The 24934-nt window shown below is 29.1% G+C and overlaps 2 protein-coding genes across 4 annotated transcripts in view; both read right to left on the bottom strand.

Moving 5' to 3' along the window:
• Positions 1–569: 569 nt before the first annotated feature.
• Positions 570–995, bottom strand: Rpp20 (ribonuclease P protein subunit p20). The gene has a single exon (XM_067282559.1). It carries the CDS (start codon positions 993–995, stop codon positions 570–572), a length of 426 nt encoding a protein of 141 aa, XP_067138660.1.
• A 3347-nt stretch (positions 996–4342) lies between these two features.
• TTLL15 (tubulin tyrosine ligase-like 15) overlaps positions 4343–24934 on the bottom strand; it is a 39660-nt gene continuing 19068 nt past the window's right edge. For all 3 annotated transcript variants that reach the window (XM_067282578.1, XM_067282576.1, XM_067282577.1), the window contains exons 6-14: positions 24839–24922; positions 24044–24128; positions 23833–23911; positions 16078–16186; positions 15020–15086; positions 9987–10117; positions 9756–9855; positions 9520–9633; positions 4343–4683 (exon numbers count right to left, since the gene is read on the bottom strand). In XM_067282578.1, coding sequence (XP_067138679.1) covers positions 4570–4683; positions 9520–9633; positions 9756–9855; positions 9987–10117; positions 15020–15086; positions 16078–16186; positions 23833–23911; positions 24044–24128; positions 24839–24922 — 883 coding nt within the window. In that variant the 3' untranslated portion in view covers positions 4343–4569. The remainder of the gene's footprint in view (positions 4684–9519; positions 9634–9755; positions 9856–9986; positions 10118–15019; positions 15087–16077; positions 16187–23832; positions 23912–24043; positions 24129–24838; positions 24923–24934) is intronic.

Genomic DNA, 24934 nt, shown 5'->3' with positions numbered 1-24934 from the left:
TCAGGCCCCATCCCTTGCCACTTGGCCATTTCCACTGTGGGTCTGGCTGAACTCACAAAGGTTATGTACCAAGTAGAGTTAAAAAAGAAAAAAACAAAAAAAATTGCATCCTTTATATTCTCCAAAAGTGCATTTGTTCTTAAATTACTAAACTAGATTAAAATGTTCCTAATTATTATTATCTCTTAATGTAAAAAAAAATGTTCAACAGAGTATGCAAAATTATTAATTTAACACGTAAAATAATTTGAATACAATTTTAAAATTTAAATTTTATAAATATACATATATCTTTTGTCTATGTTTAAATTATGATTACAAAGTCCTTTATAAGTAGTAATAGAATTATTTTTTTTTCTAAAAGAGAATCTTTAATAATAGAAATGTAAATTTCTATTGAATTTATTAACCATATCATTTCCATTTTATGTAAATCATGTCTCATAGTCCATAATTTACATAAATTGTAATAACTATGAATCTATTTCTGAATGATGGAAAACAATGTATTGTACTATTCAAATACTTAAGCAAGATATTCGAAATTCAGTTGCAAACTTAATCAATTATCACAGATTTATTGGATTTAATCGATACACTTTTATATGTACAGCTGAATTATTTCTAATTTGTGTATGAGATTCCAAATGATCATATTCCGGTTCCCAATCGTCAACTAATTCAACAGTAGACGTGTTGACACTCACTTCGATAATTTCCACGTGGTTACTTTTTAACTGCAAAGCTAGATTAATAGCACGATTGCAAGCATTTCCGAGTCCGTGAATGTACAGTTCATTTTCTCCATTATTTATAAGTTTCTCACAACGATTAAGCTGCGCTTTAAAGTTGGTTTTCATGTTTACATACACATCATTTTTTCGTTTCGGCAATTTCCTCGGAAGCCTCTTCCTCAATGTATATTCTTCCGGATCGAACCATACCTTTTCCTTTTGTCTCTCTTCTGTACCTTCTTTTCCTAGCGATTGTGCCATCTAATAATCAAATTTTACCTTAGAAAAAGTTAAATTTAAACAACATTAAAACATTTAAAAATAGCTATAAAACATCTAATTACAGCACAACACGTTTAAAATCCCATACTTGGCAATATCGTTGACACGCGACTTACACAACTGCTACGCGACGGATTAGTTTTGTAAAATCGCCTTTCTATAGCCCAATTTCCTGCGTTATGTGATTGTTTTATTTCTAAAATTATATAAATTATTTCATTGTATGTTAATATAAAAAAAATAATAATAATAGAAATATAATACAGTCAAACCCCGATTTACAAACTTAAACGGTATTTCACATGTTCTGTCATATCAAAATTTTTATGCTTTAGTCCAGGAGTCACCAAACTACGGCCCGCCGCCGCACTCTGCCACAAATGAGCTAAAATATAATTTATTATTTATCATAGATTGTAGATGAACTTACTATGTAGAAAAAATTAAAATAAGTAAGTAAAAATGCCAAAATTGGTCCAATCTGATTTTTACATCTAACAGTAATATAATTTTTAAGAAAATCAGTGAAATGAAATTTTCGGCTTTTTGCGACTTTGGATATCAGAGCACTTTTTGTGTAAGTACAGTACCTGTAATGAAGTTTCTAAGAAAAGCGATTACGAGCTTGTTGCAGCGATCGTGTTTGTGTATTGGTATATAAATATGTTGGTTGTCTTTACTTTTTGTGTATTCAGTGTGCTGTATTGAACAAAATGGTTATGAGGGCTGCGCTCGTCATTCTCAGTTATCTGGCCCGATGTGAAAAAAGTTTGATAACCCTTGCTTTAGTCTACTGAAAAAATATAATGTGAAAAATATGTCATCCCAAAAAACTGTCCAAAATTTCTGTCAGTCAATAAAAATTCCCAATTTAGAAACGCTGGGCGACATTGCATAAAAACTGCCTTCGGTTCTCAACGTCACTTCCTGTTTTCCAGCCTGAACTTGCTACGTAACGTCGCGACGTCGCTAGGTGTGTTGTGCACAGGAGCTTGACATTCTGCTTTATCCTGAAATGTGCTTTGTAATTTAATTTCACGCTGAACGTCGAAATAAGGAGCTGTTCATAAATTATGTTCGCATTTTTCTTGAAATGTTCACCCTCCTCTCTTAGGACATCTAACAAAACTATCCCCCTTAAAACCTTTTATCACTTTATACCGTAAGTAGAAACGAAACATATAATTTTGAAATAAAAGTGCATAAAATTTAATGAAATAAACGGACAATTCACTGAAGTTCAACCCACCTCCTCCCTCTTTTCCAGCATGGACGTCATTTATGGACAGCCCCTAATAGGACTAGGGTTTTCATCGCCACTTTAATACAAATACTGTCAAGTGACGATTTTGGCTCTATGCAGTACGACCTCTGCTACCAGGTTCTATACGTACAGGTGGGTAGTTGCAAACTGGGAACTACAGTACTAATGCGTTATTCGTTTTATATTTTTACGAATGTGGCTTTTGAACTAAATGAAAATGTTCCAAGAGTTCTAGGAATGATGAAATTAGCTTTGAGTATTTTAAATTCAGAAAGATATAATTTTAAAATTTTTTTTTTTAAATTTTTAAAATGAGTTCTTAATTATTTATTTTTATTAGTAACTAGCATATATGTCTGACATTGCCTGGCCAAAAAGTAAGACGACCAAATGTTAAAATGAAAACCATATTATGAGTTTGGTTATTTTAGTCTATCATTGTTATGTTCATCAGGAAGTGCCAAGGAAATCAAATTGGAAGAAGAGTGGGGAGGCCAGATTTCATGGAAGTCTATACTTTTCTCTGGGTCCCAGAGAATAAATACAAAGAATTTGGTGCAGATTAACAAAAACATCAAGAACAAAGAGAGAAAAATATTCTATATATATCTGACAACAATTCTGACAATAGTTTTGAGGATCCATCTAGTCCAACAGACTAGATGAGGGAAGAACTTGAGAATGCACGCTTTCTTGAATTCTGCTTGACAGATGCTTTTATACCCCGCAAGCTGACATTATGGCAAGCTTTGGCTAAAATGATGATGCCTCATCCACAAATGTGTACAGATTTTCTATTGATGGTGTTAGCTCACCTGCTATCCATTGTTCAAACACTATATCTCTGTTTTTTCATTTTACACAATCCTGAAAAAGTTTCAACAGATTCCTCTCTTTCCACATTCCCAACATCACTGTTAATTCATCAAGCTATTTTATGACCACCCTGCATGTTGATTTTTTAAATTTTGTATTAAAATAAAATAAATTATCATAATGCATACAATTTAAAACATTAATGTAATGCAATAAATTAAAATTGATTACAAAGTTTTTAAAAACTTTTTATTTTGCAATTAAATATAAAAATATTAGTCTTTTCAATATATAACTTTTAACAATTATAACCAAAAATGTTAAATACAGTATGTAAAAATGCAATGAATATATTGTTAACTTAATAACAAACAATTAACAATTAGAGATACACAGTTTGATTATTTATAAAAATACAATTATTAAATTGTCTCTTTTTAATAAAAATTAATTAAAAATACAATATAAAAATAAAATTATTATATAAATATTTCTTATAAAAATATATTTGTATTATATTTACATTTTAAAAGTTCAGCACTTAATTTTAATATAACAAATAAACCAATATTTTCACACCACTGATACTAAATGTTATGCATAATTATTGTATATATTACAATTAGTTCACAGTATCATTTTACATTATTGTACTAATGCATTAGTTTCTGATCACATTCAAATAGTAAATATAAATAAAAAACTGTACATTAATTAGTCATTACTGATAATGACTATATTTTAACAGAAATCCTCAAAAAACTAATTTTCCAAAAATACATTAATAAATATGTCAATATTGACACCATCTCTATAAAACAAAATAATAATTCATTCAAATTCTTCTATCTTTATATATATAAATGGCAAACAATTATAATGAATTTAATATTAACTGAATACATGATAAATTTTTGAATAATTCTTTATATTTATACTTTAAACATGGATCAATAAATAACATCATTTCTTAAAAATAACCACCACAAAATTTTCATTAAATACTTTTTAACCACTTTTTTAATGATGATGAAAATATTAAACTCTAATCATCAAAGAAAAGAAATCAATATCCAAAAGTTTATAATCAGATGAATTAGGTAAAGTATTTCATTGTCCCTATATCAATATAAATAAAAGATGTATGAAATGAATTTTATTTACTCTAAAAGAATAAAAATATGCTTGTAATATAATTATTAAGATAAACTAATTATTTGCAAATTTCAATGTTATTACATTTATATTTATTCTTTATTTTTTTTTTTAAATTTTATATTCTATGAACATTTGCATTTAATTTTAATAACAGAATTAGTAACTCTACTAAAAATCTTAAGGCTTATTTTGTACTGATACTTTTGTGCTTCTTTATTGTACATCTCCATTTATTATTTCAAAAATTTTAAAATTTGAGCTTATTCAATGAATTTTCCTATAATTATAATTATTTATAATTAATTATATATAAACTTAACTGCACCATGTTATATCATTTAAACATTTTCCTTTAAACCAATAAGCCATTAGCTGATTTCTTTCATTCAGATGCTCAAATTCTTTATTCACATTCAATATATTTTGTGTCTGCAATTAAAAATTCAGTGTGTAGTATCTTATTTTATATTAGAATTAAAACACAATAAATTTCAAATAAAAATAGTTTTAAGAACTATGTTTGCTTAATATAAATTTTATTTTAATACCAGATAATTGTAATTGAAATAACTATTCAATGCTGTATAGAGAGGTATTTATCAGTCTAAATGCAACCAAATATGATATGATGTGATGTGATGTGATGAGATTTCATGACATGCAGAAAATAACTTCCATTAAAAATATATACAGCAATGAGTTGCTTAACTTTCGGTACCATTTAAAACTGCGTGTGTGGTGGCGATCTGTTATAATATTTTATTAAAAATTTTATATTTTTAATTATTATAAAATGGCAAAAAGCTTAATTTTGAGAGTAGGGATGAGTTTTACGAAAAGTCGTGTGTATCTGTCTTCGATTGTATTTTTAGTCCATGGTGTGTCACTACTGTGTATTATTATTATGGGTTTAGTGGGTTATACTCAGTTGATACCGGTTGCTGTGTATTATGCCGGACCAAAGTCAAGGCATAGTAACCAAAACAAAATTAAAGAAGTGTATCAGTGTGTATGTGTCTGTATTCAGGAATTTCCTCACAATATGACATGTATTCAATATAGTGGCCTTCTGTAGTGTGATGTATGTGTTTCTATTCAAATGTAATGTTCCCAGGCTTTTGTGTAGTGTGTGTGGTATGACACCTGTAGAGGAGAGAACAACAGGTACAATAAGCACCCTATCCATCCTCCACAGATGCCTTATTTCCTGGGCGATTTCTGTGTACTTGCTGATTATTCAGTGCATGCTTTTCATACATTATGAGTGTTTGGAATGGATATGTCTATAATGTATGTGATTTTATTGTGTTTTGTCAATGAGTGTGATGTCTGGTCTGTTGTGGTAAATTGTTTTATCTGTGATTATGGCTCTGTCGTAGTACATTTTGTGCGATGTTGTTTTCCAATACTGTCTGTGGAATGTATTTGTAGTATGGTTCGTAGATGTCTACTAATTTGTGTTTCCTTGCAAGCTCTTGGTGTATTATATTTGCTACTTGATTATGTCTGTGTAAATAATCTGTCTGTGCCAAGAGCTTGCAACCAGATGATGTGTTGTATAGTTTCTGGCATGATGTGACATTTTCTGCATGTGTCATTTGTGAGTGTTGTATCTTTGAGTATGTGTTTTCTGTAGTTTTTAGTATTTATGACCTGATCCTGTATGGCAATCATGAATCCTTCCGTCTCCCCAAAGAGGCATCTCCGTGCTAACCAGCTGTTTGACGCAGTTTTGTCAACAAAATCCTGGGCCAGATCATAAGGATGCCTGCCATGGAGTGCCTTTCGAGCCCACGATTGCTTAATGGTGTCTGTGCTTTTTATATGTTGCGTTGTGTCCATATGATGTGAATGTAAGTTTACTGGTGTGTTATTTGAGTCTGCTAGAGTTACTGCTTTATGTAATTGTGATGTTTCTTGTTTTTTGTAGAAAAACTCTCGCAGTGACTGTATTTGTTTGTAGTGAAGGTTAACTATGTCAATCAGGCCACGTCCGCCATCTTTACGTGGAAGGGTTAGTCTTTCTGTGGCGGATTTAGGATGATGTTGTTTATGCTTAGTAAGTGTAGTTCTTGTTTTCCTTTGAAGTTGCTCGAGATCTGTGTGAGTCCAATGTATAACTCCAAAAGAATATGTAAGTACTGGAATGACATATGTGTTTATTGCTTTGACTGTGTGTTTTGCATTTAACTGTGTTCTGAGAATAGCATTTAACCTACTTTGGTATTCTTTAATTAATCTTTGCTTTATTTGTGTATGTTCTGTTAGTTTGGCCTGTTGGAATCCTAAATACTTGTAGAACTCGCCCTCTTCCATGGATTCAATAACGTCTCCATTTCCAAGTGCAAAATCTTCTTTCTTCAGGATTCCTTTTTCTATGTGAAGTGTTTTGCATTTATCTAGGCCAAATTCCATTTGTATGTCCTTGGTGTATGAATGTGTGATTTGTAGGAGTTGATGAAGTTGTTTTTGTGTGGATGCATAAAGTTTTATGTCATCCATGTACATGAGATGTGACAGTGTAAACTGTGTTGTTTTTTCATGTCTGATATTGTAACCATATTGCGTGTTGTTTAACATGTTGGATAATGGGTTCAGGGCTAAGCAGAACCAGAGAGGACTCAAGGAATCTCCTTGAAAAATTCCTCGCCTAATAAAAATTTGGTTTGTTTGTATGGAAGTGTTACTGAACCCTGAGATGTAGTGTTGTTCTCCAGTGCTGCATAGTGTTTTGAAAGAATGCAATGAGTGATGGATGTATTTTGTACATATGTAGAATATGTAGCAGCCAACTGTGTGGAACACTGTCGAATGCTTTTCTGTAGTCTATATAAGCCATGTGTATGTTTCTGTGTTGTTTGTGTGCTTGCCGTAGAATGACTGAATCTATGAGTAACTGTTCTTTGCATCCCCTGTGATTTCTACGGCAACCTTTTTGTTGTTCTGTTAGAATGTCGTGTTCTTCAACATGTTTGTATATTTTGTTTGCGATACAGGATGTCAATAATTTGTAGAGTGTTGGAAGACATGTAATTGGTCTGTATTGTGTGGGGTCTGTGGTATTGTTGTTTTTAGGTTTCATGTAGGTGATGCCCTGAGTAAGAAAATTTGGCATGTCCTGTGGATTGATGATAATGTGTGTTAGGTGTTTAGCTAGTTCCTGGTGCAGTGATGTAAACTTTTTGTACCAGAAATTGTGAATGTTGTCTACACCAGGTGTCTTCCAGTTGTGTGTTCTGTTAACAGTGTATTGGAAATCATGTATGTTTATTTCAGCACAGGGCATAGTTGGTATGTTGTGCAAGTTTCTGTTCTCCTCCTCGATCCAGCCTGCATCAGCATTATGCGTGACAGCACTGGACCAAAGAGAAGACCAATATGTTGTGAGTTCTTCTTCTGTTGGTGTGCCACTGTGCTGTGTATCAGTGTTTGCTTTGTTATTAATTTGTCTGTAAAAGAGTTTTTCATTGTTTGTAAATAATTTATTTTGTTGTTTTCGTAGTGTACATGTTTTGTATCGTTTGAGTCTACGTGCTTTGGCAGCAAGTTTTTGTTTTAGTGTATCAATGTATTCTGTAATGCGTGTGTTGTGATGTTCATGTTTTGTGTGTGTTTTTATTTTCTTGAAAATGTTTTTGAGCTGTTTCCTTAATTTGGGTGTTATGTTGCTTTTAGTGTATTGTGTCAGCCTGCCTAATTGCTGTCTAATGTCATTTATTTGTGTTTCTATTCTTCTCTGCCAGGCAGGCTTGTGATAGTATTGTGTTTTCTGTGTATTTGTCTGTGACTGTACTTTCAGTCCATGGTGTGTCACTACTGTGACTGCCCCAGCATAAACTAATGTATGAATGTCTGCGAGTGTAGAAATTGAATGAATGTAGTGTGGTATTAAGTGAGTGTTTACATAATTTAGTGTTTTTCCTACTTCCTTTGACGTGTTGATTTTTGGTATTCGTGGTCGTTGTGTGGGATCTGTGCCTGTATATTTAGTGAGTGTTTCCTGAAATATAAGTGAGAGCGTATTAACTAAATTCATGTCTATGTTATCAGTGATGGACGAGGAAGTGTCTGTAGTATCATTAGTGGTAATTGTTGTATGTGTGTTATTATCAATGCTTGTTGCTGGATTATCCTGACAGGTACATGATCTTCATTAATGTTAGATGTTTCTGTCTGTTGATGTATTTGATCAGCAACCTGTTGTTTGATAAGTTCAAGTGTTGTTTGTGGAATAAGGTTGTTGTGTATAATTGTTCTTTTTTGATCAACAACCCTTTGTTCAGTGACAGTGAGGTGAGGATATTGTTGTGTGAATTTATGGTGTAGTTGTTGTCTGTATGCTGTCATGTTTGTTTCAAGTTTTGTGATTGTGTAATAAGTACGGATGATAAACTCGTTCATTTCTACTGTCCATTTCATCCGTTGGCGTGGTTTTCCAGCCTTTGTGGTCTGCAGATGCATTGCCACAGAAACACCAAGGCTGGGTTGGTTCCGCACATGTGTTGAGGGCATTGCAGTAGCCATGCTTGGGCCGGTGCTGCTTTCGCCACCGGTAACCAGGGGAGACTGTGGCCTATTTTTCGAACGTGAGCCTCTGCCTAACCCACGAACGCGGACCTTGTTAACCCGGGTGACATCCGAGCCGGTATCACACTTTGATCTAGTTATCACCATAATAAATATCTCCACAGAATGTGGGTGTGGTCACTCTTAGCTTCATTTCTCCCCATAGACCTTACTGGCATGGGTGTCCCTACCAGGAGCTTGTGCTCCAGCCTGCATTGCCCTATGGATCAGTAAAATTACTGGGCTCTCCCACCACGACCAGGTGGTGACCAGGGGAGAGTTATTATTATTATTATTATTATACATGATTATATAAATATCATACTAGGTAGTATTTAACAAGATTTTTTTTTAAATTTAATAATATACTATTGTAGAATAAAGAATTTATTTTAGTTTAAAGTAAAAAAGTTACTTTCTAAATATTTTTCTACTTTGAAAATATTTAAAAGGAGGATTGATTTATGTAAAGTGTAATTAACAAGCAATATGTTTGTTTTTATCAATGTTTTTATTAATGTGTGATGTTTAAAACTACAAATATACTGTAATCTAATGAAATTGATTTACTAAATTAACAGTTTTAAATTAACAAGTTTCATCATAAAACAAACATTTCAAAAAGTTATATGTAAACTTAATATTGAGAAATATTATTTATTAAAAAGTAATTATATTGTTTTTATAAATTATACCTACTGTTTGAGGTGGCAGAATTCTAAGACAACTTTTTCTATTAACATGTTCTAGATACGCATCTTTAAAGATTTGTTCTTCTTCAATGCTGAGACAACGTTTACAAAGACGACAAATCTAAAAATTATCCAAATATTTTATAAGAAGAAATGTTTTAAAATTTAAGCAAATTTTGTTTCGGTAAAATAAATTTTTAAAATTGATAATTTATAAATTAAAATAAATTTTCAAAAACTAACATAAGACGAACAAGTTTCTTGGCAAGACTTTGATGCACATAAATCAGAAAATACATAAATATCAGCTGAAGACACTTGCATATCCTTTTCATTTTCAGATCTATAAATATATTGGCAATAAAATATTTTAACAATTAATTTATTCTGAAATTTTTCCATTAATATTAAATGCATTTAATATAACAAACTTTGGCATTAAAATATCCATTCTGATTTTATAGTATTTCTCACCTTGATTTTATATAGCTAGGATTAATAATTCTTGTTAAACCCACCACACTTAATAAATTATAAATCACTTGTTCATATAATAATCTGTTCTGTGAAAAATGAGCAGATGAAAGATTTGGAGACATATTAGCCTATAAAAGAAATTTTTTAAAAAAAGGATTATTTAAATGAATTTCAGTTCTTCAATGCTTTATGTTATAAATTGTTTTAAAAATTATAATCAATTAATTTTAGTTTATATTTATAAATTCATTTATGGAGTTTAAAATACATTTAATATGAACAAAAAGATAAAATTTTTAATAATTATAATATATTAGAAAATAAATATGTATACATTATATTAAAGTTTGAATTATTTCCAGTTTAATTAATTGGATATGTCATTAATATGTAAGTAAAAGCAAATTAAAACAAAAATATAAACAGAATATAATTTATAAGGTCCCAAGTCAAAAACATTTAAAATAATATACATAATAATACATTTGAAATTTCCCTAAATTTTTCTATCATTTTAGAATCATATGTATATATATATGATTCTGAAATGATAGAAAAATTTAGGGAAATTTCAAATGTACTATTATGATTATCAATATCAAATCACATATATATATATATGTTACAGTCAAAACCTGTTTTTAGTTAGAACGCGTTTTAACTAGTTGAAACTAGTTTATAATGGATGTCTTTGTTAAAACTCGTTTTGTCTAGTTAAAACTAGTTTAACTCAAATTCATTTTGACTAGCAGTAAATTCTAGTTTTAACTAGACAAAACGGTTCTTGGTTCTGGAACACTAAAAATGGTGATCGTCTAAAGAATTTTTTGGAACGACTGTCTTTTAATTGTTTATAGAAAAATATTTATTCATCGGACGGAAACAAAAACGAAAATATTGTTAATATTCGTCACTAGAGGGACATTCCGACGTAATCTGCATTTGTCAGCGCTCATTCTTCGCAGATAAAAGGAGTCGAAATCCCGAATAGATACAGATGAATTTTCACAAGATGTCGTAAGATCTACCATTCCGATTTTAAATTTATTTGATTTTAATTGGTTTCCTGTGTATCTTTTAAGGAACTTCTTTTAGAAAGGACAGCTATGTAGCCTAAAAGGGAAGGTCTGGCTGTCTGATTCTTGGTTCTGGAACACTAAAAATGGTGATCGTCTAAAGAATTTTTTGGAACGACTGTCTTTTAATTGTTTATAGAAAAATATTTATTCATCGGACGGAAAAAAAAAAAAAAATAGACAAAACGGGTTTTGTCTAGTTAATTTACTGCTGTACATGTTTTGATTTTAGATAAAACTGGTTTTAACTTTTAACATTAGTTAAAACTAATTTTAGCTAAATATGTTTGGGGGAAATAAATAAAGTTATGTATAGTGATTTGGGGAAGATGCCTAACATTTTGCTTATGAAGGAAATTATAACTATAATTTGGGTTTTGGAGGCCTCTAACGAAAATATCATATTCTTGAGCATGTTTTTCAAATAAAACTTTGGAGTATATGAAAAATAATTGTATATTGTGTTTGCAATGATAAATTTTTTACTGTCTGGCATTTTAGGCATCTCACCCCAAGTATCCGGGTGAGATGCCAAATGCCATTAGGGTAAGATAACAAATATAATTGCATAAAATTAATTTTCGAATATCTTAACCAAATTTAATTTATTGCATATGTAGTAGTACAAAGTACTTCATAGTAAGTATAACAGCGCAGTATAAGTATTGTTAAGTTTCCGGCTGTTCTAACGTGCTCTATAGCTAGCTAAAAGCTCTTTTCAGTTCAAAAACCTTTTTGAGAAGTCCTTATATAATTTCTATGCATATCCTGCAATAAAATGAGAAAACAAAAATTTATTAAAAATAGGCATATTGGAATTCAATGAACAAAAAATAGGCATGTTACCCCAAGAAAAACGTGGCATCTTTCCCATATGTTGGGGTAAGATACCTACCGGAGTCACGTGTTCTAGCGTGTCCAATCGGGATCAGCGGTAGTTCACAATGGAAACTTTAGAACCTTAACTACATCACACATTAATTGTTTTTTGCAATTTTTAATAAATTCTATTTTAACTTTTAGTTTTAAAATGATTCTAGAAACATTTCACAACAAAAACTTCGTTCTTATCTTGCTTTTATTCTTCTCAGATGTAGAAAATGAGGTAACGGTAGCCAACTACAGCTTTCTGCACTCAATATTGGCCCAATGATTCATCATACAAACACATGACAATATCTGACGTCACCGTTTGAAAATATCAAAAAGTAGGCATCTTCCTCCGCTTACCATCTTACCCCGAATCACTCTATATGTTGCAGTCAAAACCAGTTTTTAGTTAGAATGTGTTTTAATTAGTTGAAACTAGTTTATACTGGATGTCTTTGTTATAACTAGAATTTACTGCTAGTCAAAAATGAATTTGAGTTAAAACTAGTTTTAACTAGACAAAACGGGTTTTGACTGTAACATATATATATGATTCTAAAATGATACATATATATATATATATTATCTCACATGTTATTTTCCCAAAGCTATTCATTTTCAGTACTAATATATATCTTTGGCATAATTATTTAATTAATTAATAATAATTCATAAACAGTACAATATCATGTCAAGCTTCATTGTAATAGATGTCAGCTTATTTAAAAGATGGGCCAGGGTACATTTTATATCACATTTTTAATACAAAGATTCTACATTTGATAACACTAATTATATAATTATACACATTCTTGCAAGTAACTTATAATATGTATATAATACTTACTGTAGATTGAATATTTTACCTTATTTTTTCTAATTAGGTAATGCCTATTTCTATAACAATTATATAGAGTAGCCATTCATAAAAACCTGATTCCATATAGACAGTACAATATAATTTATTTTACTTATTTTATAAAATAAATAAATAAATGTATGCAAAGTTTTTCAAAACTCCTTTATAAAACTTTTGATTCAACATAATTATTATTTAGAAGAAATTTTCTAAAGTTGATTAGTAATAGCAATGATTATATACATATATATATATATATAATATAGAAACAAAAACCTTAAAAATTCGGTAAGAAAATTTTCTGTGACAAATGTATTCAGCTGTTATAAATTTGTATTCATGTTAAAATTCTATTGAAAAGTTATAAAATTTACTTTATACCTTCCAATTCCTTTAGAAAAGTTGAAAACATTTCTTACAGAAAATCTTTTATTGGATTTTTAAAGAGTTTTCTGACATATAACCAAATGATCTAGTAGACGTAAAAAAACATTAACATAAAAAGACCACCATTTTATTATGTGCTTTTAGATTAAAACTTTTGGACGACCTGACCTTTCTTTTTAGGCTACTTGGCCGCCTCTAGTTAAAAACATGAACAAAAAGATAAGATTGTGAGATAAGTGGAACAGGATGGAACACTATTAGAAGATGTCGTAAGACCAACCTATTCCAGTTTTTTAGAAAAAATTTTATATTTTTAATTGGATAAATTTTGTGTTTTTTAACTAGAGGCGGCCAAGTAGCCTAAAAAGAAAGGTCAGGTCGTCCAAAAGTTTTAATCTAAAAGCACATAATAAAATGGTGGTCTTTTGAATCGACTGTGTCTTTAATTTACGAAAAATAATTTAGCCACCCAACGAAAGAAACAAAAAATTAACATAAAAATTAAAAATATTAGACTTAGGAACATTTTGGTATTTGGCTATACATCCACAAGAGCCGAATTATCGGGCTAGAGTTGGCTATAATAAATAAATAATTAATAAGACAATTTGGCACTAGAGCTTGGCGTTAGGCACCATCTCTTACTAAACTTAATAATTATAATTAAATTAAATAAATAATTTTAATAATTTGGAACTGGAGGAAAAGAAATCGGCCCGAAGCAGGACTCGAACCCGCAACTTCTGCTATCCGTGCAGACACGTTACCAGTTACGCTACCTGGACCTTCAGTCCGATCACCTCCTCCAGTATATATAAGCTAACACAACGACCATCGACGGTCATTACAATGCCGGCTGGGGACTAAACATTAATAGTTGAAAATATTATTGGGTATTTATTTTTGTGTAAATGATTAACTTAATCAGAACTACACCTAAAAAAAAAAAAAAAAAAAAAAATCTGAACAAATTGAGGTTTTTCATAAGAATAATGATTTAACACTTAACATTAAAAACAATGTAATGACCATCAGACAAAGTGATATACTGTCTGCAAGACATCATTTTTATGACAATTTATTAAATATAAAAGATCAACATGATACATCTATAAATGGGACACTATCAAGCAATGGTTTTTTAAAAATATTGTATGCTAAGATTTTTAATTGATTTGCAAGATTTATTCTTGTCATTTCATATTGTATTAATGCAAAATTCTATCATTTTTGGTATTAGTTAACATTAAATTAATTTTTAATGTTATGAAAAATTATAGAAATCTTATAATCATTCAAAATAAAATAAATATAACATAAATTTTATAAGTTTCTAAGACTTTAGTATAACAAATTGTTATGAAATAACAAGTAAAACGGCAAAGCCATTTTTGGGACGAGACTATGTCTCAGAGAGCACAAGCAACACGTGCAAATCTCACACTCACACCTGTTTGTAGAAATAGTCTCAGCATTTCATATTTTCTTTTTACCTGGTTCTCGATCCCCTGACTACCTACAAGTCTGGTTTATTTTATGTGCGCATAATTTGGGCACCAAATACTCTGTGCCAAATTGCAACTCCTGACATGTACTCATTCATACCTCTAAGGTGTGCAGCTGTGTGTTCAATTACTTTTAATTGACGAGACACAGCCTCGTCAATTAAAAGTAATTGAAGCTTTAAATAATAAAAAATGTATTGTAAATTACATTTAAAGGTTTAAGTAAGTGGAATTTTTGTTATAGTAAATTACATTTAATATGAATTAAGTAATATAAAAATTAAACCATACATATAAAGTTATTAAAACAATAATACTTATATATATACCTACTTCCATTAGAAATGCATTCAGGTTTTCATCCAGAAGAAAATCAAATCTCACCATTTCAAAAAAATTTCTGTAAAAATTAAATAAAACGTTAATCATAGAAAAATGTTTTTATATAATCAATAAATTCCTACAATTACTGTACAAACTTCAAAAGAATATAATTTACAAAGAGTAAGGGGAAATCGAAACATATCTTAAATTTTCCATGATTTAATTTTAGCTAAATGCTCATCTGAGTGTATTGTATGTAAATAGACAAGTTCAATAAATTAACTTGACTACCAGTTCTTTTGATGCACAGGAAATGACATAATAGAGCAAAGATTTACTGAATGATTAGTGCATACTTTCAAAATGTTGGAAAAGCAACACTTATAACATCTCACTATTACTACAAAAAATAATATATCATTTTAATATAACATAACATTCATACTATTTCTAATTGTCTGAAATAATTCTTCATCCAAAAGCAAATAAGATTTGTACACTTTATAAAGAAATTGGTAACATGTGTTTTAAAAAATAAACACACTTTAAAAATTTAGGAAAGTACTTTTAGTATTTGAAAATAGTGAAGAAAATGGAAAAAGAATAAGAGTAAACAAAATGGAAAATAGGAGAATAAATTTATGACTTAAATAAATTTATTTTTTAGGTTTTAAGCATGTATTGAAATTCTTCAAAGAAATTCAATAAAACAACATTTATCAATATTTAGTGTATTTAATAATTTACTAATATTTAATAAAACAAATAAATTTATAGTAATTTACTTCAACTATTTATATTAAAAACCCCCAAAGTGCTAATAAGGCAAGAAAATTTAATCTTTAATTTGTTGTATTTCATTATGTTCATTCAAATTAAATGTATAAGTTTTGAAAAATAAAATATTTTAATAATATGTATGGCACAAAACAACTTTAATACACTGAAGATATAAAACAGTTTATAGGACATAATAAAAAATATCTTTTTATCTATTTTAAATAAATTTTTTAAATTTATAAATTCGTTAAAAAGTAATGACTAAGAGCAAAACTTTTTTATATTACCTTAGTGACTGATATTTTGCACCAGAGTGAATGAGATCATTTTCTTTTTCATAATATACTGTTCGTATTGCTTCATAAATTTGAGACCAAATTTTTTCTGAGTCTTTACCTATTTCAATTAAATTTAATTGATTTTTATATATTAATAAAACAAATTTTAAAAATTTTTTATAGATATAAACATAAATGAATAAATATCTAGAGAAAATTTAAAATATATATATACTTAAGCAATAACAATAAATTTTACATATACAGTCAAACCTGTTTTTATGCGGGGGATAGGGACCGCATTAAAAAAAACGCATAAAAAAAATCTCACGAAACTTCACGAATGGCTGTAAATAATAGTGTTCGCGACACAATTAAAAAATATTTTTTTTATGCGGTCAACAGGACCGCATAAAAAAAGTCTCACATAGAAAATAACTCAAAACCGTACGAAATAGAATTTATTGACAACAGATGTCAGCACTTGACTGCATCGTCTGGTCTATCGTCTGTTTTACATATTTTTGTCCAGGTGGTGTTTTTGTTGACTTAAAAAGTAAATTATTTCATTTTTCGCATATTCATGCAATAATATTACTATAATAAGTGCATTTATGCTATAATAAGTTTATTTAGCTATAATAAGTCAACGTGAGACATGACGAATCGCACGAGACTAGTGCCCAACTATACCGCACAAATTAAAAATTCGCATTAAAAAAATCGCACAAATAAAAATCGCACATAAAAAGAGTGCATAAAAACAGGTTTGACTGTATGGACCCTAGAACACAAGAGGTCTAAGTTCAATTTTTGTAATTTTGAGTAAATCAAAGTTAAAGTTTGAAAAATGATTTTTGTGTGGAATAAAAATATTAACTATGTTTTTGTATTTCAAACTATTATTCAAGTTTTAGACATTCAATATCACTTCAAACCTTTCTTAATTTTCTTGATATTAGGGGTTTTTTAAAAAACGATGTTTGCACTTAGATCCCTTGACTTGTAAAGAAATGGAAAGGAAAATGACTGCAGTAGTTTTATGAAATTCTTTTATTATTATACAAATTTATGAAAACTCACTTTAACTTAAGTTTTAGTGTACATTGAATACTTCTTATGTATAAGACAATCTAATCATCAATTCTGTATCATAAACATTGTCTGGTTCTGATTCTTCTCTCCTTCTTCAACAACTGGTGTGGTTGCTTCCATTGTCGTATTATGGAGTAGCCCAATATAGAATTGATGGTGGATTGGCGGGACAAATTGGAGAAGTTCCATAAGACTGTCATATTTTTTCTTTTTCAGTTTAGATTTCATACCTGCTGGCTGAAGAACTGGAAGCTGTGCAGGAAAGCGAACTGATCTGGGTGGAATCATTGGAAACTCTTTGAATGGCTCAATACTTCCTGATGTTGTCTTGTAAAAGAGAGTGGTTGGACTTGTCTTTTTGAAATGAAGAACTTGCATTCCTCAGATTCCTTTTACTGTTTTTGGAAAGAAAGTGTTGAATTGTAGGATATTAATGAAATCCTCATGTTTCACAAGTATTACAATAAACTTGCGGCTTGAAGATGCAACCAAGTCCACCCAGTCTTTCGAGACATACATGTCTCTTTGGATTTTTTGCTTTTTAATTTCTATGAGTCTGAATTCTTGGTTGCATTCATTGTATAAATGGCCTGACACTAAAAAATGGTCTATCACTGCTTCAATTCGGGTGTTTTTCACTGTGTAAAGCCAAAATTTGGTGATCAAATGGCTTTTGTTCTGCCCTGCACAGTTATCACTAAATGCTACTAAGTGTTTCATACTGGTAGGCAGTCTAGTGATATACTTAAGAAGGCAGGAAGGCTATCTCTTGGCATCCTCTTCCAGCTTGCCCCTCATGCCACATGTACAGTACATATGTCCTGTTTGGGTTTTAAGATCATGAATATCCAGGTTATACATTCATAATTGCTGCATGTAGTAAGCCTTTGAATTCCTTACGTTTGGAGTAGGCATCATCTTTTGAAGGTCAAAACAAATACAAGTTGTATCATTATCATCTGTTTTGCTGTATTTCTTTTTTACATCTTTAGCAGCCTTCTGCTTTTCACAGATGTAATTCTTTTTCTGTTTCTGCAGCTTTTTTTTCCTTCATTGGTACCATTCTCTATCATAACTTGCAGCCTGTCACAGGTTACACAGGTATCAGTTTGGGGCCTGTGAAAACTTAGTTTGAATTCAATGTTGAAAATTTTTCTGTAAAAACTTCCTTTCTCAGGCTCAATGTTTTTTCTTCTTTACAGAACTTTGTGTACAAATCATACATTTTAGATAAATTTAAGTCAGGGTTAAGATATTTCATGTTTGGGGCCTTTTCTTGACTATAATGGCTTTGATAACGAGGGAAGTTTCTGATATGTTCCTTGATTATTTTGATCCTAGGGTAAGAAATTTTATTTGCTGGTTCTTTTTTACCCCTTTGATCCCATAAAGGCACTCCACTGGTTGTTCCTTTTTTTACAATTACATTTCTCACTCTTTTATTTGAACAAACATCTCCAGCAAATAGCTGGTGAATTTATTCGTGGATTCACAGAAAGTACAACAAAATGATACATAGATTCAGGGTTCAGCCCTAAATTAACACAGAACCAACAACAAGACATCAGGCACATAGAAAAAAAAGCACGTTCGCCTGATGAACACTACAACCATTTTTGTAAAAAAAGCGCGTGAAGATACAGAGCACCCCTTTCAGTAGTTTCTAGTTAAAGAAAAATAAATAAAATAAAACAAAATATATTTTGCTGGTTCAAACAATAAGTATTTTGTGTTTAACACTAGGTAACTGTCAAATATTGAAAAAACAATTATATAACATTGTATTGCACTATAAATAAACAATAACAACCACTTGCATTGTTAAGAAATATTTAATCTATATTTTTATGTTTTTTTAATATTAAGTATTTCTTAACAATGTTATATAATTGTTTTTACAATATTTGATAGTTACATAAAGTGTTAAACACAAAATATGTATTTTACGATGTCCCAAAAATATAAATAAGTTTAAACTTAGAGCAATAGTTCATAACATAAATTGATGAAAATTGTTTTAATATGAAACAGAACTGCCATTACGCTTAATGGCTTCAAAAATGCAATTAGACACTGATTTAATTAAATTTTGTAAGATTTCTGGATCTATTTAAAACCAGCACACAATGTTTTCTTGTTTAAGCTCTGAAACCATTGTAAAATGCCTGTTATTAGCATAAATTTTTCAAGCAAGAATGCCCCACAAGTTCTCAATAGGATTAATGTCTGGGCTTCTTGCCAGCCACTTCATAACTTGAATATTATGATCTTCAAACCACTTAATTGTTGAGTGTGAATAATTAATAGTGGCATTGTCCTGTTGGAAAATCCAATCACGTCCTCCCATTTCATCTCCAATAGGTAATAAATTATTTTTTAGGACTTCTTGATAACTTTTAGATGTCTGTCTATCAGTTAAAAACACTAAATTTGATAAACCATTAAATACAAAGCAGCCCCACACCATAACAGAAACACCACCCAGTTGCATGTGGAAAAACTACACTCTTCTTTCCTAATATCATGCTAGTAATTAGGCCATACAAATTAAACTTCTTCTTTTTAAATTTCTTTAAATTTTCATCACTGAAAAGGACTGAGAGTCATTGATCATTCCACAGCATGTGATCTTTAGCCCACTGCTTTTTTGCCAATTTGTGTTATTTTGTTAGTTTTTTCATCAAGGCATCAAATTTCATATGTGGAGCTGCTGAAATCTTTGACAAATAGTGCTTTTTGATATTTTTAATCCACTTTCACACAAAATTTGATGAACTGATTATCCTGTTGTGATGCAAGATGCACATTTCAATTATCATCCCTTGAGATATGATTTTGGACCTTCCTGATTGATGTTTAGAAGGTATTGGTGATGATTTTTCCAAAATTTTATAAATTCCAGATGTAGATCTGTTTGTTAAAACAATAATTTCCTTGAAACTACAGCCTTCTGCTTTTAATTTCCATATTCATGCAATTTCTTCCATACTAAACTCTATGTAGAATTTTGGAAAGTGTTATGTAATGTTATTTCTTTTTATAATTTTAAGTTTCTTTTGCTTTAAATTTTGCAATTCTGTTTTATTATCTATACTTTTGGGACAGCCAAAAATATATTTTTGTTGTTAAATTATTAATATAATAGTCTTTAATTTTAAAATTATCAAAAATCAGTGTAAAGTAATTTGCATATACAAATGAAATTATTTACATTTCACTTAAATTCCTAACAATTCTGAAGCAATAAAATGTTGATTATATATACTTTTGGGACACTGTATATAATAGATACAACCAGATAATTACTTCAAATATCAAATGAACAGATGATTTCCTTTATTAGACTATTAAGGCTAAACAAAAAGGAATTATTTAGCCTTACTAGCCCAATAAAGTAATCCAGCTGTTTGTTTGATATAAATTTATAGAAATACATTAACCAGAATAATTCTGAAATAAATATACCAAATTAATAAGAAAAAACAGTTTTGACTAACACTTAAAAACAAAACTTACCGTAATTTTAATATACAACATAAAAGGTACATTGTCTGGTAAAGCAGCTTTAATATGGCTGGACAAAGCAGACAAATGACAGTTGTTTTGAAATGAAACAGAATATGTCATTGTTTGGTTATCCAGCTGTATTTAAGCCATTTTACCAGATAACATGACCATTTCTTCCATTTCTCATTATAGTTCTTTAAGTAACAACATTATTACATGATAATGTAATGTGTTATTCATGAAACTAATTCTACAATGCATTATCACAGTCATAATATTTTTTACTTAATGTCAATATATAATGTATAATTCAATATTTCTTGACAATGTAGATGTTTTCTATCATAGTACTATAATTTACTTTTTATATTTTCATCCTTCTCCCTAAGATATATTAATAAAAAATTTTTTCATAAGAATAAAAGCTTAACCTAGCTACGATATTGATAAAATAACTTACATAAATGTCTCACTATAAGACAACTAGGTAAGTTATTTTATCAGTATCAAAGCTATGCAGGGACAGAACTGGAAAATTTCCAAAGAGATACTCAAAAAAAAAATTGGAAATTAATTATCCAAAAAACAAATTTATTATACTGGTATTATAAAAAAAAAACAAAAAACACAATTAAATGTTATAATATTACAATATAACTACCTGATCTTTCAAATAAATTTATTATTGACAAAAAGTTCCTTATTTGGATGAGTAAAGCAAAAATTTTAAATAAAACTACAGTAGAGCATCGATTATCCGACCCTCGATTAACCGATCGCGTTCTAGTCGGCAAATTCAAATGTCCGCTAGTGATGTGGCGCTACAATATTTGGTTATGTCTTGCTACATTTAATATTATTTTTGTTAAATTTTTGCATGTTTTAGCTGGCAGCACTGGCTCGACCATGAAAGGGAGGCTAGTATTTAAACCAGGCCTAATACACTATACTAATAATGTATTTTTTCATACTTTTCGGTTATCTGACTTTTCAGTTATCCGACCAACCCCAGTCCCGAATTAAGTCGGATAATCGATGCTCTACTGTATATATAAAAATTAAGCTCCTAAGAGATTGAGTATGACTTTCAAGATCACTATTCCTGTAGATATATTTTTTAGGAACAAAATACTGTATTTGTAAAAATGAGATTTTAAAGAAGACTCTCCCAATAGAAATACAGAGAATAATAACAATAGAGATAGGTTTTCTGATTTACTAAGGAATGATAAGAAGTTTCTAGTAGATCACAAATCAAGATCAAGTCAAAGATGATAAATAAAATATAGATTCTGGAATTCATCTGGATTCCGGAATATCAATGGCTAAAACAAATAAGGATTTCTTGATCTACATTAGCATAAATCTTAGATGAATGCTTTATGAAAATCAATGAGTTTTAAATATTTAGTGCTATTCTAGTTCTTTAATAAAAATATTGAGAATTTTGTAAGCATTTTATGTTATTTTCTTTTGTACTCATATGATAATTTAAATAAGTTTTCATTTTAAAATATTAAGTATGACAAAATAACTTTGAATTATCAGAAAAAATAAATTAAATAAAGAAATTAAAAAATATAAATATTTGTTTTCTATATATTGAAAATTACATTAAAAATGTAGGTTTAGAAAAGAAAGACAAAACTAATCATAACTATTTTCTCTTTTTAAACGTCTAATACTTTATATCCTGATTATGTAGGCACTGACGACAAACTTTTCTCTGAAGGCGAAATTAAATTTGAAATTTGATAATTCTGAATTATGGTTAAATATTTAATTTGAGTAATTAAAAAAATGAAATAAAATTTATAAGCATTTCTTATTACTTTATTTAACTTTTAAATCTACAACAAAAAAAAAATAACTTAATATAAATGAAAATAGTAATGTGATTATAACAAAAACAAATATGGTACTGGACTAAACATCTGGCTTCCAGAAATCCAGAATTATCAGAAAACAGCTATGCTTGAAACTGGCTAGTTTTGAATTTGGCAGGTTGTAGTACAGCTGTAGTTAGCCATATAGCTGCTTTGTTTTGGTTTCCAGAGTATACATATCATACAATGCCAGTTCCAGAGTGACTGCTGACACACACTGTTAAAAACAGTTTCGTTCTTTACTTTCCATTGCTTACTTTATATTTTAAGCATATATTTAGTCTTTGTCCGGAAAACTGAAAAATACAGAAATCTGGAGCACTTCCAGTCCTAAGCTTATTGGATATATGGTCTGGTGATAATTTTTCTTTCCAAGGTTCATAACTAGCAGTCTTTAAGACTTTTCATGATAGCTTTAGGAACACCACAGGTGCAAAGTTTTAAAATCAATCAAAAATTTTTTATAATTTATAAAAACTTAATACTTTCTAAACATTTAATGCAAGTACCTCAAAATCATCATATAGCTTATATCAGATTTGCCATCACTGAAAAAGGCTATAATTTTAGTTCAGTTGTATGCAGTGATGAACAGTACAAGTATGCTTGTTTTATAAATTCTGAAATTCAAAATATGTTTTCTAAAAATGAAATTTAGTTAATAAAAAGTTCTAATTTGAATTAATTTCATAAGTCATTCTTTCATAAGAAGGCAAAATTTTAAATATATTTTTGAATACAAATGAAACAGTATTTTCAATTCTTCTATGAATTACAACAAAGATATTATATACTCACACTATTACACTATAATAAAACATTCATTTTTTTGTGTTCTATTGTAATATGTATTTTAGTATTTTACAGCACTATCACTTTACTAATTCAAAAAGTTCAATATTTCAAATAATTTCTAACATAGTTTGAATTATCTATAGTACAGTTTATAAAAAATTAAATATTAATGTAATAAAATTTTATAACAATTTTTTTTGCAATATATTAATATATATATGAATAAATTGAATTCATATTAATCTATCTTTAAATATTCATGAAAAAATTTTAGCCATTGTCAAAAAGTAAATAAATATTATGTCAAAGTTCAAATTGCATATTGAAATTATTTTAACAATTTTAGAAAAGAATTACAACTGCATCCTCCTTTTGAAATATGCAATAAAGTTTATTTTTAATTTTTTGCAAATATGAATGTTTTTCTTTTTTAAAAAAATATGTCTTTTGCACTTTTTTTTTGCAAAATACTTTAACTTACCTTGTGATCTGATGTGTGCATTCAAGGATTCTTTCATGGAATGTCCTAAATTAACATAATATTTATGCAATGATGGAATCTGAAAAATAGTGGAGGAGGAAAATATATTATTATTTAGAGAACACGAGATACTTAACTATAACCAACGTAAAAATTAATAATTTCAATTTTTTAATCATTTTTTATAACATCTAAAATTGCTTCAACCTACTTTCCAAATTGGGGTGTAATCATCACCAACAACATAAGAATCAAGATTTGCAGCACTAAATGGATAATAATCCTTTGAACAAAATCTAAAAAGAGAAAAAGAAATATATTATTAAAATGAATTCCATAATGTCGAAAAAATTTTCTTTGAACATTCAATTAAAACGTACATTACAATAAATTGTTTAATTTATCTTCTTATTTGTTGGGATGCTGTATCAATATTATTATCTTCAATCACTTTAATCCTGTAATCAGGTTGATTATTTCTCACTGCACACACTATCCAAGTTAACGACGTATAATTTTTATTGTGGCATATTTTAAAATTTACATATGCATTTCAGGCTAATTATTATCTTAACCCCTCTTCAGTGCTGTTCAAAAACAGTATTACAATAAATAATAATATACTACATAATATAAACATAACATAGTTACTTACATATGAAAGTAATTATAAACCAGGACCACTAGTATACAACTTAAGAAATGAAGTATAATTTTAAAGTGTTAGGAGTGGTCTCCTCTCTCAAAAAGCATCTAAGATAATCTATGTCAAGCTTAAGCATTAAAGTGATTGAAGATAATAATAATAATAATACAGCATCCCAACAAATAAGAAAATATTTAAAAAGGAATTGACATGGGTGTAGAATCCAGATTAATAAAGATGACAAAACAAGTGGAAATGCTTAAGAATTTCCACTTGTTTCATCATCCTGCATAATAATTTAATTTAATTATAGTTTAATTTAACGATTTTTAATATATGAAGAAATTTTAAAAGCTTTACCTTAACAGAACATCTCCACTGTAAACATATACTCTCAGTGGATTGATAGATGTTAAAATAGTATAAACACCAATATCAAATTTTCTGAAAAAAAAA

The sequence above is a fragment of the Centruroides vittatus genome, unplaced genomic scaffold (assembly GCF_030686945.1).
Source record: "Centruroides vittatus isolate TY-2023 unplaced genomic scaffold, ASM3068694v2 contig_958, whole genome shotgun sequence".
Classification (NCBI taxonomy): Eukaryota; Metazoa; Arthropoda; class Arachnida; order Scorpiones; family Buthidae; genus Centruroides; species Centruroides vittatus.
This window is presented reverse-complemented; position numbering and strand designations above follow the sequence as displayed.

Bases quoted from the DNA above. Each gene is read 5' to 3' on its own strand.
- Rpp20 (XM_067282559.1), bottom strand. From the start codon at position 995: ATGGCACAATCGCTAGGAAAAGAAGGTACAGAAGAGAGACAAAAGGAA.